General features: G+C 56.2%; 2 protein-coding genes across 4 annotated transcripts; both read right to left on the minus strand.

Moving 5' to 3' along the window:
- Window positions 1–2,136: 2,136 nt before the first annotated feature.
- On the minus strand, window positions 2,137–4,996 carry RPP25L (ribonuclease P/MRP subunit p25 like). The gene is made up of 2 exons (XM_086629521.1): window positions 4,957–4,996; window positions 2,137–3,509 (listed from the first exon to the last, which is right to left on the minus strand). The coding sequence occupies exon 2, from the start codon at window positions 3,506–3,508 to the stop codon at window positions 2,948–2,950; it is 561 nt and encodes a 186-aa protein (XP_086485647.1). The 5' UTR covers window position 3,509; window positions 4,957–4,996; the 3' UTR covers window positions 2,137–2,947.
- A 1,052-nt stretch (window positions 4,997–6,048) lies between these two features.
- DCTN3 (dynactin subunit 3) lies at window positions 6,049–12,033 on the minus strand. 3 transcript variants are annotated; one of them, XM_086629460.1, is made up of 7 exons: window positions 11,935–12,033; window positions 11,730–11,814; window positions 10,694–10,780; window positions 8,651–8,734; window positions 7,916–7,974; window positions 7,108–7,166; window positions 6,049–6,433 (listed from the first exon to the last, which is right to left on the minus strand). In XM_086629460.1, exons 1-7 carry the CDS (start codon window positions 12,031–12,033, stop codon window positions 6,334–6,336), a joined length of 573 nt encoding a protein of 190 aa, XP_086485586.1. In that variant the 3' UTR covers window positions 6,049–6,333. The 3 variants fall into 3 exon arrangements, with proteins under 3 accessions (XP_086485586.1, XP_086485587.1, XP_086485588.1); XM_086629461.1 differs by lacking the exon at window positions 7,108–7,166 and adding an exon at window positions 6,501–6,515 and having other exon boundaries at window positions 7,911–7,974; XM_086629462.1 differs by lacking the exon at window positions 8,651–8,734.
- Between the last annotated feature and the right edge of the window lie 4,274 nt (window positions 12,034–16,307).

Raw genomic sequence — 16,307 nt, forward strand, 5'->3', positions numbered from 1 at the left:
CTGCCTGCCTAGCCCAGCCTGGTCCTGCCCGGACTAGCCCTGGGGCCACTGCCGGGCTCTCCCTGGTGCTGTCTTGTCCTGCCCTCAGCCACCTGCTGCTGCCTGCCCTGCGCTGCTCCTGTACACGTGTGCACACACATCTGTGCACACGCACACCCCCTGGCCCCGTGCACACGGGTGCACACGTGTGAGGATGCTGAGGACGGAGTGGCCGGGGCTGGGCTGGGGGTCCCTGCCGGAACACGCGGGCCACAGGCAGGCAGGGGGGTACAGGTACCACCGCAGTCCGTGGGGAGGGCAGACTGGGACATTCAGTGCCTCGGGAATCTGGGCAGCAGCACTCTCGCAGGCACAGCCAGCTCCTCCTTGCCCTGTGCAGGGGGAAGCTGAGGCGCAGGGCAGCCTGTCCCCAGGTGCAGGCATGGCACACCCCTGCTGAGCTGTAACTGCCAGCCTCCTTACGGAGCTGGAGCCAGAGATGTCCTGGTGTGGGCTGTCACCCCAAAGGGGAATTGCTCCTGGTGAAGGACACAGACATGACACCCAGAGGAGGTGGCTGGGAGGCACGCGCAGGGCTCTCCCCACGGCTGTGGGGGTTCCTGGAGACCCTCACAGACCAGGTCCCAGCACCTGCTCAGAAAAGCGATGGCCAGGCCACATGTCTGCCTGGTGGCTGCAGCCTCTCGGAGCGCAGGGGGCCTGTCCGGCTGGGCAGCCCCTGCACTGAGTGTCACATCGGGTGAAAGAGGCACTTGGATGGAGAAGGGATGAAAACCAGACCCGTAAGAGAGCTGGGGACCTCTCCTGGCTGACCCGACTGGCTGCTCAGGGCTCACAGGTTCGAGATGGGCAGCTGCTGCCTTTTCTGATCCCGGGGAAGGGAAGGTCCGCTTCCCCCAGCGCTGCCAGGGGCTGAGCACCCAGAAGGGAGAGTGGCTGCAGTCAGCAGAGGGTAACTTTCTAAGGGTGAAGCAAAAATAAACACCCCTTTGCAGCTTTGACGGAAAGGCCTTAAGCCCGCCACCACCACAAGGGCAGAATACACCAGCCATCTGAGGATGTGGTTCTCTGCTAAGAGGGTGTTTTTAACAGCAAACACACACATGGCTTGTTGCAATGTCAGAAGTCATCTTCCGGCACCCTTCCTCAGCATTTACCACAAATCTGCTAATTAGTCAAGAAAAGCAGTCCCCTCCTTAGAACTAAGGAAGCAGCAGCCGGAAACATCACAAAGATAAATCAGCAGAACTCCGCCCTGTCCCCCCGTTTCCCCTGCACTGGCACAGCAGAGAGGTCCAAGCATTTCCCCGCATACATCATTAGCTCCAGGGACAACAGTGGGGCAGAGCACAATGGGACCACGAGGACCTGGCACTGTCCTGGCTCATGCCAGGTGCTCAGCCTGTGAGAAAGACCATGCTGATGCAAGGCAAGCGTCTGCACACTGCACAAGAGGGTGCTGAAGTTGTCTTTGAAGGCATCGAGTTGCATGGGTAACGCACCACTTCCCTCCCGCTCCCTGGATTTAGGAAAAATCCCTCCTCTAAATGCTTTTATTGTTTCCTGTTGACTTCACAAAACAGAGCATCAGGTCCAGCTGGAGTTCACCTACACAGGCAGTGACCCGGGAAAAGCAGGTGAGACAGCCCGCACTCAGGACACCGCGTGAGCCGGGGTTGTTCTGGAAAAAGCTGTCTGTCACAGAGAACAGCACTTTCCTCCTGCCCAGCGTTACTTACCAGGGCAGCTCCAGAAGGAAAACTACTGAGCAAGGAAAGACACTCTGTTCTGTGCCTCACTCGGCGGAGTTTGGGCTGAGTCTTTCCAAGACTGCCGTTCTAGTGGGTTTAAAAGAAAAAGAAAGAATACCAAAAATCTTCCTGGGAAAAAAAGCGACCTTGACCTTTCTTGGATATTAAAGGTGAACAGTGAAGGCAGGAAGAAAACCTTCCCCCTGTGTCAACGTGCTTTTAGTCATGAGAGGGGAAAAAAAGCAGAGCAGTAGCTCTCCTCTTCCTCAAGGAGAGCTCAAAGTGCAAAGCTTCAGCCGGCAGCTGCAGCCCCACCAGCAACGCTTACAGGGTGACCTCCAGTGGGATGAGGAAAACATGACAAATTTCACGTTACACGAAGAGGAAACTTTATTTTAAACCCATCTCTGTGCACTAAAAAGGAGCAGAAAGGGGAAAGAACAGGGTCCTTTGGAGCTTACCATTACCACCACCCCAGGGCACTCGCACAGCTACAGGACTTCAGGCTGGTTACGACACGAGTCGACTCCTGCCACTTTGGCAGAGGGAGGTGTAACCATCAGCTCCACCGAGGTGAAAGGAGGACAGAAAGGGTGCTACATGCACACAGCCGCAGACAGAGTTGTATCCCTGCGGTCCTACGTTCGAGCCGCCCGACAGGCTCAGCAGCAAACGGGACTTTCAGGCACGGAACAAGCGGCCAACCCAGCCCTGCGTCCCACTGTCCACTCACAACCTCCAGCAACGCAGGTGGCAGCCGGGGGAATCCATGCTGGGTCCCATCACTCCTTTGTATGGCAGCAAGAGCCACCTCCAGCTGCCACAGGAGCAGTGCACAGCACGCACGCCTGCTGTCTCGGCTGCCGCGCCACCCCGAGCAGCTGAAACCCCGTGCACTGAGCCGCCACTCGCCAAAGCTCACGGGCAACACACCAACAGTCCTTGCTCCAGCAGAGGCAGCTCTGGTCTTCCCAGAACCGCACGCTAAGGAGTACAGCCCGGCAGCCTTCGGCAAGGGAACTTGTCAAAACACAGTTTCAGACAGCTTCAGTCACATCCATTTTGAAGCAGTGAATTTCTCCTGCCCTCCCCCAACAACTCTGCAAGCCCCCGTGTTCAGCAGCAGCTTTCCAGCTACAGCAGCTGGCTTCTTTCCGTAACTCCCCCAAACTACACCCAAAGACAGCGTTCTCCTCTCAGGACTTTGCGCCAGACTCCCCAGGTGCTCCTCCAGTGGACCGAGGGTGCTTTCCTGTGCTGCCAGCTCCCCTGCCTCCACCCTGCTTCCTCTTCATTTGGCCCTGCGACTCTGCTTTAAGAGTCTTGATCCAGAAGGCATCAAAAGAGCCTGGAGCCTGGTATCCCGGCTCCTGAGGGTCGAGGGCGTCTTTGCTGAGTAGAACACATATGGCAGGAATGTTTCTCTTCACTGTCAAGGCATCGAGGCCTGCCTCGGGCACAATAGGTTCCCAGATCTCTTCGATCTGTTTGAAGAGCACTTTGGTGATCTGGTGCAGCTCCTTGAGCCTTCGTTTCATGATTTCCACACAGGTAATGGTCTTGCTGACGGCCTTGCCTGAGCCAGTGAAAAGGATCTGCCTCACCGAGTCCAGCTCCATCTTGCCGATGGCATAGCCCATCAGATTTCTGATTTTGCTCCCATCCTTCACTTTCATTTCAATAATATCAGGGGGCAGGTCAGTGAAAGGAAGAGGACAAGGTTTCTCCACAATTTTGGTCTTCTTATAGTTCTCCATTCTGCAGTGTTGAAAAGGAAAATGGATCCATTAACACAAATTCCCACTATAACTGCTGTGCAAAGGAACTCTCACCACAATTAACTACAACCTTTCCTCTAAAGGGCACTCCAAGCTATAAGAGTTGGGGATCCTGAAAAGGGACATCCAAAAGATCAGCAACAATGCCCTACTCATGCTGAGGGAGTCACTTGTCCCCCAGTCTTTCTCCACATGTACCTACAGCCTGAATACTGCCACAGGGCAGCCTGCGCCCTGACAAGCCAGCAATGAAAGCAACAGGGCTGGTGTTAAGGCAGGGTGAAGCGAAAAATACAGGCAGCATCCCAGGGAAAAGCAGAGAACAAATGGGTGAGCTGAGGTTACCGGGAACTGAAGCCACAGCTGCAGCCTGTGAGCTGCACCAGAACGTGCACATGATGAACCCGGGCACAGCTCACTTGCAGCAGCTCAAGTATATTACAGAAACAGAGCCGTGGGGCTCCAAGCCCCACAAGTGGCCAGCCTAGGTTAAAGGCCAGTGACTGGATACATGGTGAAACAGTGCAGGTCACAGGGGAGACAGCAAGTCAGGGGCTGCAGGCAGGAGGGATGCTGCCAGCAAGAAGCAGAAAAGAAAGGCACACGACCAACAAAAAAGGGTCTCTCTGAGGGAAACGAAGACAGGTTAAGTTCAGTCTCCTAGCTCATCCCTCTACTACACCTTCCTTACCAATGCCTGCCTAGTCTGTGAAGGCCACTCCCCTCCCCACCACAAAAAGGCCAAGGCGCCCGAGCATGCAGCACTAAAGCTTTGTTATCTGTAGGCTTGTGAGCCCTGTCTCACCCACAGCCAGCCCCTCCTACCCCATCCCCTGTGGAGACAGGCCAGGGCAATGCTCCCTCGCTGCACCTAGGAAGCACGTTCCTCCCACGAGGCCCTCACCCCAGCACGGCAGCAGGCCGGTATCAGTGCCAGGGGGCCCGGAACGCCCTCTGCTCGGCCGGTGAAGAGCAGCGCCAGGCCTGCGGTAGGGGCCGGGGACACGGCTGGTATGGGGATGCGGGCTGCCAGAGGGTGACAGGGAAGGTCGCGCTCCCTGCCGTACGGGTCGGGAAGGCCAAGCCACTGCTGGGGGGCTGCGACCGGGCGGCTGACGGGGCTCGGCGAAGCCGCTGCTCGCTCTTGGGACGAGAGGGCCGACGGGGCCGGTGTCACGGGGCCCTGGGAAAAGCCAAGCCGCCGCGACAGGGAACACAGGGCGGAGAGGCCGAGTGCCGGCTGCTGCGGAAGGACGGACGCCAAGAGGCTTCCACAGGGGCCTGAGGGGAGGCCAGGCCGCTGCTGGGGGGGATGAGGAGGGCGCGGAGTGCGGCAGGGCCCACGGGGAGGCCGGGTGCCGGTGCGGGGCCCCGGCAGGAGGCCGGGCCGCGCTACAGCGGGGACGGTACTCGCGAACGCCTCTCACCTGCCGCCGCCTCCGCACACGCCTCGCTACAAGATGGCGGCGGGCGCGCAGGCGCAGGGCGGGCGGAAGGAGGAAGGCGGGGCGCCGCGGCCCGGCCCCGCCCGCGCGTGGCGTCATGGCGCCGAGACGGCGTGGCGGGCGGGGCGCCGCGCTGCTATGGCGGCCCTGCTGCCTCCGGGGGTGCGGGGGTTTCGCGGCACGGACGGCGGCGGCGGCTGCCGGCCCGGGGCCCGGTGAGTGTCCCGCCCGCCCGCCCCGGCCTGCGGGAGGCGGCGCGGCAGCTCCGCCGGACGGTGCCCGTCGTGCCCCCAGGATGGGCACCCCGCGCACCGTCCGTGCCCGGTGTCTCCGTGCGCACCGCGCACACCCGCGGAGAGTTTGACTCCCAGGACGTTGCTGAAGCAGCGTCAGAGATATCCCACCCCAGTCCCAGCAGAGCTCCAGGGGGCTGTCCGCAGGGTCGCAGCCCCGCCGCGGTGTGCCCGGGGCTGAGCTGCTGACCAGGCGGGAGCCCAGGGATAGCCAAGCTCCTCCAGACTTCCCTGCGGGGCTCCCAGGTCACGCGCAGCCGGTCAGCGTCTCACCAAGCAGAAGCGCTTAGGACCCTCCCAAAAGCATGACCTCAAACTCAGGAACGCCATTGTGCCAGGAGAAACAGCAGGCTATGGCCGGACCAGGCAAGGCGCAGGGCTCTGCAAAAGGGAAAATGCCAGCCACGGGCTCTGGCTTGCAGCTGCCACTTGGGTGAGCAGAGGTACCGTGAAGGCAAGAGCAGGTGCCTCCTCCCAGCACAAGAATGAGATAACAGCCTGGGGGAAAAGCCCTGTCAGACCAGATTCCCCTGAGCACAGAGGGCTCACATGAATGGGAAGAAACAGCAGGAATACCACGTGCCACAGCCCAGGGAAGGCTGTGGGACTGGAGGCAATTGACCTGCTCTTGGCCCAAGGCTGAAGCCACCAGCTGCACCTCCTGCAGGCTGCCATGAGGCCTCCAGAGTTCACTGGCTGGGGGAAACCACACAGGGAGGGACAGTCTGTGCCGTGGCTGCACCCAGGGGAGGAAGAGACAACCCAGTGCACATTTCAGGACTTTTACTACAGTCCACAGTAAGAGCAGAAGGGTATTTTTAAATGTTATTTCAGGGAAGTGCAAGATTCACAAACAGTGGCATATTAAAGAGTAGTGTGGCTTCGATTCAGGGCAGAGACAGGGCAGCCAGGGTGCCCCCCCAAGAGCCCCTGTTGTCACTAGCATTATGTTCACGCTGAGTGGTAAGATGCCAAAATGACAGGGCGCAAGCTTGTGCTGCAGCCTCTCCAGAGCAATCCAAGGCCAGCAGGGTGCCCGGTGTTCTCTGCGCTCCTGGCTCCACCATCACTCCACTGCTGGTTTCACTTCCCTGGCTGTTTCCAGCTGCGTCAGTATCTCATTCCACTGGACAAACTGCTTGGAGAGAAGCAGGGTCTGGATGTGACTTTTAAGGAAAGAGGTATGGAAACTGCAGAGAAGGAGGCAAAGTCAGAGCATCTTGACAGCCCAACAGCACCATTAAAATTCTGATTCCTTGGCAGAGGAAGAGGCTGAGGGCACCAGGCTATAGAAAGCCTGCACGGGCTCAAACCATCCAGGCACTGAGCCACTGCACAGCACCAAACACCGATGGGAGTCCAGGAGGTGCTTCTGAACACTGTGGAGCACTGCATTTCAGGAAAGAGCAGAGCTTCCCTACCTGCTGTGGTTTTAGCACGTGTCTCAGCACTGAGATCCTACACGGCCAGGATGAGCCGCTGTGTGGCTCAGGCAGTTCACCTGACAGAGATACCAACATCCAGCTGGCCAGCACGAGCTCTGCACCAGCACACAGGCTGCGCTGCTCCTTCGTGCCGAGCCACACTGTGAGTGGCTCCAGCTCAGAGGCTCTGGCTCACGGCTGGCACCCTGCCCTTCCCTTCTCAGAGAGACAGGCAGTTCTGGCCCTTGGCACGGCTCCTGAGAGGAGTATGACAGGGACACAGGCATAATCACAACAGAAAGGGAACTAGCCATTAAACCCAGGGCTGGGGATCACCTGCTTCCACCAACATCTAAGGGAGAGAGGCAGCGCAGGAGGCAGGTGGGCAGTTCAGCTGTGTCAGGCTCAAAGGATACCGTTTGTTGTAGTCCTCGAGAAGCGTCTTGACGCTGTCAGTGAGACCTTTACGCTGTTTCTGCGAAGAGGGGAGCCACAGTGAGCAAGCAATAAATCAGCTGAAGGATATCTGTCCTAGTCTCTGATAGCACAGGGTGAAACTCATCCAAGGCCAGTACTGAGATTACAGTGAGAACGTTGCTGTGGCCACTCATTGCAGCTGGAAGTGTTTCAACAGTCAAGAGAAGGGTTACAAAAACCCCTGCTCAATGAAGCGCCAAAGCCCCTGGCCTTGCACTATCGCCTGGCTCTCCTCAGGATCCATGCTCTTCTTGCCCCAGAACGGAAACTCACAGCAAAATGCTGAAAGGAGGCATTAGGCACCGCTTAGGCCACTCATCACCAGCTCCAGGAATGCTCAACAGGGGAGGAAAGAGTGGACAGACAAGATGGCAGTATCAACAGTCTTCCACAGACTGGGATACTGGAAGAATGCAATGCTTTTCCTCAGTGTCCCAGTGACAGGGAGAATGCCAGCCGGTTAAACCCACTGCTGCTTATTAAGTGTCACTCAAACCTCTGTTTCCAACAGTATTAGGGTAGGCAAAGCACTTTTCCAACTCAGAAATCCCAGCTAGTCCTGCACCACCTCCCCAAAGTGCTTATACATCTTTAAAACTGCAGCATGAGTGTCCTGGACAAGATGCAAAAATAAACCTGCTATAAACGAGCAATTCAAAGGATTGCAAATACAGGGGTGTCCGTACAGCCACTAACAAACGGCTCATTCTCCCTGCTAGTCAAGGCTGTCAAGAACATGGACGCTACCTGCTGCTGTATGTGGATTTGAGAGAGCCGCTGCAGTTTGGCTGCATGGTCAGGAACCGCTGAAAACACAGAAGAGAAATCCATGTTATTTCTTCTACATCACCCAGGATTAGTTACCAAAATTGAGACCATTCCTTCTCCACAAGCACGTCCCAGTAGAACCCGCTCTCTGAAGGCAAGCACCACATGACACAAACACACCTTTTATACCATACAAAACCCCCAGCTACTCTGTCCACTAAACACCAAGTTTATTTGCTCACTGCTTCTGAATGGGTTGAGTTAGGGGTTGCCTGCACCAAGAACAACATCAGAGTAAACTACCTGGATGAACGTTAGGGCAAGCAATAAAAAAGGCATCTCTGCCTACACCAGGAGCAGGGATATTCTGGTTACAGAAGAGCTCATAGACAGGAGTGGCTCCACAGCCCAGTGACTGTACACAGTGCTCAGCCACTGGTCCCCACCTTCTCTGCCAAGCCACTGTCTCCAACCTGCTTCCCGACCTACTCTATCCCCTCATCGACCTTGCATGGGACATTACAGCAGCATGAAGGAGGAGCACGCATACCACTATGTTTGCACCTACTTTACCAACACCGAGTTGTATGCTTAGCTGTCCTCTCCTCTAGTCTGAGGCTCAAGAGAGGGGGGAAAAAAAAAAAAGGAAAACAGGATAGGCAACAGTTTGGAGGGTGGCATCTGCAGCTCAAATTTGCAGAACAACATGCATACCTTGGATACTGGCACTGTCCAAGATGGGCTGGAGGTTTTTCACCTGCTCCAGAAGGTCTGCTCGAAGAGGAATAGCCTGCTGCTCTGGTTGGGGAGGGACAAGAAGCAACGTCGGTAAACACAAGACACAGCTTTGGCTTTTCACAAATACTGGTGAGGTACCTTTTCCAGCTGATCTAGCTATACAGAAAGAAGTTTGTTTATTATTCTATTTAAGACTCTTGTGTTGCTCATCCCTGATCTTGGTTCACACCGATTTAAGACTGGAGAATCGTAGAATGGTTTCGGTTGGAAGGGATCTTAAAAATCATCTAGTTCCAACTCTGCTGCCACAGACAGGGACACCTTCCAATAGACCAGATTGCTCAAAGCCTCATCCAACGTGACCTCAAACACTTCCAGGGATGGGGCATCCACAACTTCTCTGGGCAACCTGTTCCAGTGCCTCACCACCCTCAGAGTGAAGAATTTCTTCCTTAGATCTCACAGAAATCTCCCCTCTTTCAGTTTAAAGCCATTGCCTCTTGTCCTATCGCTACATGCCCTTGTCAAAAGTCCCTCTCCAGCTCTCTTGTAGGCCCCCGTTAAGTACTGAAAGGGTACTAGAAGGTCTCCCCAGAGCCTTGTCCAGGTTGAACAACCCCAATTCTTGGCATCTTTCCCTTTTGGTTCACCAAAAGAGCCATGAGACATGCACGGTTTTCCTCTATTTCCTCCAAAATGCTCAGCAGCTGAAGCAGTACACTCAATGCAACAGTATCCTCAAGTTAGAAACTACAATTCTTGGCGTAAATTCTGCATTCACATAGCAAATCAACACATTCCAGGAACCTCTTGGATTGCTTATGCCCTGCTGTGTTGTCTCTCCAACAGATACCAGGGTGGCTGAAGTCCATGACGACCAGGGCTCATGAACATGAGGCTGCTCCTATCTGTCTATAGAGGGCCTCATCTTCTGGGTCCTCCTGGTCAGGTGACCTGTAGCAGACTATTGTGTCACCTGTCTCTGCCCACTCTTTAATCCTGACCCATAAACTGTCGGTCACCTCCTCATCCATCCCCAGGTGGAGCTCTATGCATTCCAGTTGGTCACTGTCATAGAGGGTGACACCTCCTGTGTCCCCTGCCTGTCCTTCCCAAAGAGCCTGTATCCTTCCATTCCAATACTCCAGTCATAGGATACATCCCATCACGTCTCCATGATGCCAATAACATCACTGCCGTGCAGGTGTGCACACATCTCTAACTCCTCTTGTTTATTCCCCATGCTATGTGCAATTGCACAGAGGCATTTAAGCCAGGCCCCTGATGAAGCTGACTTCTGGAGTGGCTGGAATTCCCTTCTGCTGCTCTTCAGGTGCTCTCAGCTTGTCGCAGGCGAGCCTGACATTATCCCCCACCCCCTTCATATCTAGTTTAAAACCCTGTCAATGAGCCCTGCCAGCTGATGTACAAAGACCCTCATACCGCTTTGAGAAAGGTGAATTCCATCCGGTACCAGTAAGCCTGGTGCCATGTAGGCCATCCCATTATTGAAAAACCCAAAATTGTGGGGGTTACACCAGCCACAGACCATATCTTAACAGACTGGGCACATCTGAATCTCCACCAGGTTTCATTCGCAGACTATACCAACAGAAGTCTGAACCAAATTCTTTGGGGCAAAAGAGGACAAGGCTAGACGGTGTTTAAAATCCATCCAAAAATCCTCGGGTTTTGTCACAGCCTAGAGAGTACTGTAAGTGGAATGAGGAAAACCATTTTAGCTCTAGTTTTTCTTTTCAATCTTCTATTAATTCAGGGTTAAACTGACCAATATGAAAGAGATCAGAACCAAAGAAACTGCAGCATGGACACGCACAAAGGAGCGCTAAGGGTGACAAACATTCTTGACAAACCATTTCTCCATGAGCTGAGGAGGGTGACTTTCCAGATCTTTACAACTAAAGAAAAGAAATCCATCCCAATCCAGTTTAGGTAAAAGACAACTTTTGCAGTGCTAAAAAAAACCCCAAATCCTGTCTCCTCTCATTCATGCCATACCTGCCAAGATGAACTGCAACTTCATGGCATCTGGAACAGCCAGTCTATCAATGTACTGAGGATCAAGGTATTTTATTACATCTTCAACTAGAGTGAAAAATAGGTTTGGAGACAAAAAGTAGGAGAGACGTTATTGCAATTATAAGTGGAATTTTACCCCGTGCTACACATTAGGTCACTCCGTGAGCACTGCCCACTTAGCGTCTTTTTTCAGGTTCATGAACTTCTGTAGCACTTGAAAACATGTGACTTTGGAGCACTGTGACCAGGAAATGGCAAATAGCTCAAGCCAAATAACTGCTTCATTACAGACACCCACAACACTTGTTTTTTATTTGGATAACAATATTAAAGGCGAGTGAAATCTGCTTCTTCCTGCCCTTGAAACAAAACCAGCCAATAACCTTCACCCTCGTCCTTGAAGTCATCCACAGATACATGGTTTATATTTTTACACTGAACAGCCACCGCAGCCTTGGACCACAACGACCCTTCCTATACAGCCTGCTCCTTCTGTGGTACCACAAAACCTGCTCAAGAGGCAGCTTTGCAGGACAAAGCACCACTCTGGTGTCCACTCCTGACATCCCCCAGTTCAGGGGCAGCTCCCTAGATCCATCCATCAGTGACCGTGTGTGATCCACCACATTGCTCCCATCATACACACACACAGAGGAGAGAACTGCTCTAGCCTGCCTGAGAGGCCCAAGCGTGCAAGAACTTATTTCAGGAGCTCTTGCTCCAGCAACCCCCAAGGGCTGTACTTCAGCAGCGCAAATGGCCGCACCACACATGGACATCAAGCAAATAACAGGTTTCAGCAGCCTGTTTCCCACTCCGACAGCTGAGCGGGAGAATCACGAGCAGAAAAGTGCTCCACGCAGTTAATTATTTTTCTGCCAAACACGCCAAACGAACGGCTAAAATCCGACGGGCTCGCACGCAGCGTGGGGGGAAGAGATTTTTGTTCAGAGGGGCGAAACGCCACACGGGTTTCACGCTCACCCAGCCCCCCCGCCCCCCTGCGGCCACTCACTTTTCTTAAACAAGATTTTGATCCTTTCCCTCTTGCCGGCGATATTGCTCAGCGCCATCTGCACCTTCGCCACCTCGTCCGCGACCTGCAAGGGCACAGAAGGAGGGGCCAGGCCGGGCCGGTCACACCCCGCCGGGCCGGGGCACCCCGACCGAGCCGAGCCCGGCCTGGCCCCCGCACCGGCAGAGCCACCCCCCGGCGGCACCTTGCGCGGCCCGCAGGCCCCGTCGCCTCCCGCGACGCGCTGCTCCAGCTCCTCCAGCCGCCACTGCAGCTGCAGCAGCTCCGCCGCACGCGCCGACATCTTGCCGCCGGCCGGAAGAAGCCGCGCGCCGCTTCCGCCCCGCCCCGCCCCGTTGCCATGGCGGCGCCGTTGCCGCGGGGTCGGAGCTGGCCGGGCCGGGAAGGGACGGGGGAGCCGGGAGGGTGGGATGGGGGGAGCCGGCTGCCGAAGAGCGGGGCGGGGGGCGCGGGGCCCCGCTTGGCGGCGGGGAGGAGAGGGGAGGGGAGGCTGCGGCCGGTCGATGGTGATTTGCACTGCAGAGGGGGGCGCGCAGGCCTCCCGCGGCCCGGGCGGTCGATCGGCGCTTCGTTCCGGCACGGCACGGTCCTCCAGGAACGAGGCGCTCGGATGTATCAAAAGAAATTGATATCGCGGTCTATGGGCAGCGTGGAGGTAGGGCCTTTGAAATGCAGGAGGCTGCCGCAGGCTTTCCCCCAGGCCTCGGCCTGCCGGGGTTCACCTTTCTCCTATCGACCGGCGCAGGTGACACTCACTAATGAGGCGCTAATGAATGCGGCAGACAGCCCCAGCCTCACCGCTGCCTGCAGCTGGCACCCGCCGTTACATGGATGAATTCATGGCAGCAGCATTCACCACACAGAAAAGTCCAGAGATATTCCAAACTGCAAAGGGAGAAGTTCAGGAGGCTCTGAAGCACGTTGCGGTGCTCCCTGCGCCCCCGGGCTCAGTGTGCTGCTGCCCCATCCTGTCCATGCAGCCTCAGCGATGCCAGAGCTGCCCCAGCGGGAGGGCAGTCCTGGGCCCTCTCCGGCTGCGAGCAGGAGGCTGCGTGCTGCACTGCCATGCCCCAGGCTACCGGGAACCCTCGTCAGGGTCCCAGACTAGGCTCTTAAGCCAAAACCTAAGTGCTAATAATGAGTACTTCATTAGTGCGGCTGACAATGCAGGCTGCATGGCTTTGGGGATGCTCCGAGTGCCCATTGCTGGAAGCAAAACCCACTGTGCCCTGAAAAAGCTTTGGCCTTCTAGATGTGTTCCCACAGGGAGTGGTACGGGGCTGCTAGGTTGTAGGAGTGAGCTGTGGGGTGGCCCAGGGCACCAGCAACCCCTACAGCCCCCCAAATCTCCCTGTAGGAGCTGTGCAGAGCACTCGGGCAGCAGAGGCAGGCTGAGGCCCCGCATGCTCTGCCTTTTTTCCCAGAGATCAATAGCTGGGCTGCGGAAGAGGCACCTTCAGAGGGAAAGAGCTGCGCTTTGTTCCACAAAGGCGACAATTAGAAATGGCTTCATTAGCAGAAGTGGCCGGGGGCTGCAGCAGGGGCCGGGGACTGTGCACACAGTGGTGCTCTGTGTTTAGAAGGTAAGAAGTCTACTGTGGCTTTTGCCCAGCGTGATGGGCAATGCCCACGAAGACACAAATCCTGGTGCTAGAGGGTGACAGATAACCCACCCCACTGTGGTGAGAAATTCAGGCAGTCCTGGGACTCAGGGTTGGAGGACATTGGTCTTTTAAGGTCCTACCCAGCCTGCAAGCCTAGAGTAGTAGTCACAGCACTGGCTGTCTGCAGCCCAGCACAGTGCGTGGTTGTCCTGATTTTGGCTGGGACAGAGTTAGTATTTCTTTATAGCAGCTAGAAAAGCTCTGTGTTTTGGTTTTAGTCTGGGATTCACTATGAGAAGAATGTGGATTGTGCACTGGATTTCCCTGCCCATGGCAGGGGGGTTGGAACTAGATGATCTTTAAGGTCCCTTCCAACCCTAACTGTTCTATGATTCTATGATTCTGTGATGTTTACAGTTGCTACAGAGACTGCAAGGGCCTTTCAGCTGCCGTATTCTTGCCAGTGTGGAGGAGCATACCAAGCTGGGAGCATGGCTGGAACAAAGGGTCTAGAACTCCCCTTATGATTTGAACTTAGACTTAGGATTGAGGGCTGAACTGGCCAACGGAATATTCCATATCATGCAGTGTCATGTCCAGTACATAGGTGAGGGTTGACAGGAAAGGAACAGTTTTTGCTCTTCCGAAGGCTCTCACTTTCGGACTCTTGAATTTCTGTTTCTCTCTTGCTCTGTTTTCAGACCTCTCACTTGTCCAGGATTGTGATGTCGGGACTTACCTGTTTCAGGATTGTTAGCCAGTATGGGACAGATGTTGGTCATCGGGTGGTGAGCAATTACACAGTGCATCACTTGTTTGTATATATTTTTAATTATAATATTTTTTTAAAATATTATTATTGTTGTTATTATTATTATTATTAGATTGTTCTTATCTTGACCCACAAGTCTCCTTATCTTTTCCCCTTTAATTCTCTTCCCCATTCCATGGGCATAGGGGATGGTGAGTGAGTGGCTGCGTGGCATTTAGTTGCCGGCTGGGCTAAACCATGACAGTGATGAATTTTCTTGCCCTTCTCCCTGAGGCTGAGAGGAGGGCTCCAACCCAGTCCCCATCCCTGGAGCCTGCAGTGGCACCCTGATGCCACGGCTGCCTGCCCACAGCCTGGCGCTGAGGCCAGATCCAGCTCCTGCTGCTAGGCTGGATAGTCCCTGCATCTTCCGTCTCCTCCCTCCTGCACAATTACAGTCCCTGCGGGACGCGGGAAGTGGGCATTGATCAGAGCTGGTTACTCAGGTGACAGCAGCTGTGTCCCCACGCTCCCCAGGGAGCGTGGCAGCACACATCATGCCCTGAGCTGTGTAACAAGTGTGGACGCGGGCCCGCGTGTGCCCCCCTGGCTCCCTGGGGCCCTGGTGCTCGATAAGCTGTGGCCAGCGTGGCCCAGCAGTGACAAGGGACACGAGACCGCAGTTAAGGCTTCATCGATCCCCCTCTGGCTCTGCTGGCAGGCTGCCCCGGGCGGTGCTGGGGCTGCAGAAGCTCTGTGCCAGCGCTTAGCTGTCTCACACCAGTACAGCCCTGGCACCCCTACCCCAGGGCAAACACCCCAGGACTGTCTTGCAGCCCGGGGTGTGCGCACACACACACACAGATACACACAGACACAGACACACACAGAGAGGGAAACAAGCATACACACACAAGCACGCGCACTCACACGCATACACGCACACTCATACACACACAGCGGGAACCCCACTGCAGCCTGGTGCACATACTCACACTCACACGTACAGAAAACCCCACCGCAGCCTCGTGCACACACTCACAGAAAACCCCACTGCAGCCTGGCACGCACGCACACGCACACCCCTCCCCCCACGACTCCCACGCTCACAGACCCCCTCACCTTCACACCCACCCACAGGGCCCCTCTGGCCCTGGGCAGCCCCGGGCTCCTCTGCGAGGTCCCGTGTCCCACCTCGCGTCCCCAGCCCGTCCCCGCCGCGTCCCTGCCCCGGGCCGCGCCGCTGCAGCACCCTGGACAGCGCCCGCGCCGCCTGGCCGGGCCCGGGGCCCGGGGGTCCGGGCCGGGGCTGTCTGCGGGGGGCTCGGGGTGTCCCCAGGGGCAACCTCTGAAACAGGAGGGAGGTTCTGCCCCCTTGGGTGCCAGCGACCTGGCTTCACGGGTACCGGGGAGGGGGCCTGTGTCACGGCTGCCGCTAGCGGGGATGTCTGTGCCCATGGGAGCCCCCTGTGCCTCTGCATATGTATGGCTGGCTGCGTGCGTGTGCGAGCATGTGTGTTCTCGTACATCTGTGAGCGTGACTGTGAGTGCACAAGCGCATGCCACTGGGTTTGTGCAGGGGAGCACAAGCGATCTGTGCGTTTGCGTGGCGACTTTGCTGCCTGCACATCTCCATGCTTTCCCATGTGCACCCACACGTGCGCCTGTGAGCACCCATGTGTGTCCCTGTGCCTCCCAGCTCCAGCCAGGTGACCCCTTCCCTCTAGGCCCACGTGCCGGGCTGGACCAGGACGTTGCATCTCACCTGGTGCAGCCTTGTAGCCCCGTGGCCATGGCCTTAGCAGCCCCACAGCTGCGCCCCTTGCCTGGCACAGGCAGCCTGAGTCCCCATCCATGGGTGAGCTGCCATTGGGCAGCTTATGGGGCCAAGCAGCCCCTCAGCCTGGCTGGCCCAGCTGGAGATGGTGTCCAGTCTGATCCAGCCCAGACATGTTTGAGGGCTCTGGTGGGTGTTTGCCCCCAGAAACTGAGGCAGCCCTGGGCTGGAGGCAAGGGTGAGGTGGGTGGTGAAACCTCAGGTGCTATAGCTGCTACCCCAGAGGCTGTGGGGGTGTCCTGTAACTCCAAACTGTCCCTGGCCTGGGCAATAGAGCTCAGTGGGCGACACCATGTCATGTATACCAGTCTCAACACCGGTTTGGTTCAGCAGTTCATTTCCTTTAATAGACACACAGAGTGGTG

Source organism: Tauraco erythrolophus, chromosome Z (genome assembly GCF_009769465.1).
Source record: "Tauraco erythrolophus isolate bTauEry1 chromosome Z, bTauEry1.pri, whole genome shotgun sequence".
Classification (NCBI taxonomy): Eukaryota; Metazoa; Chordata; class Aves; order Musophagiformes; family Musophagidae; genus Tauraco; species Tauraco erythrolophus.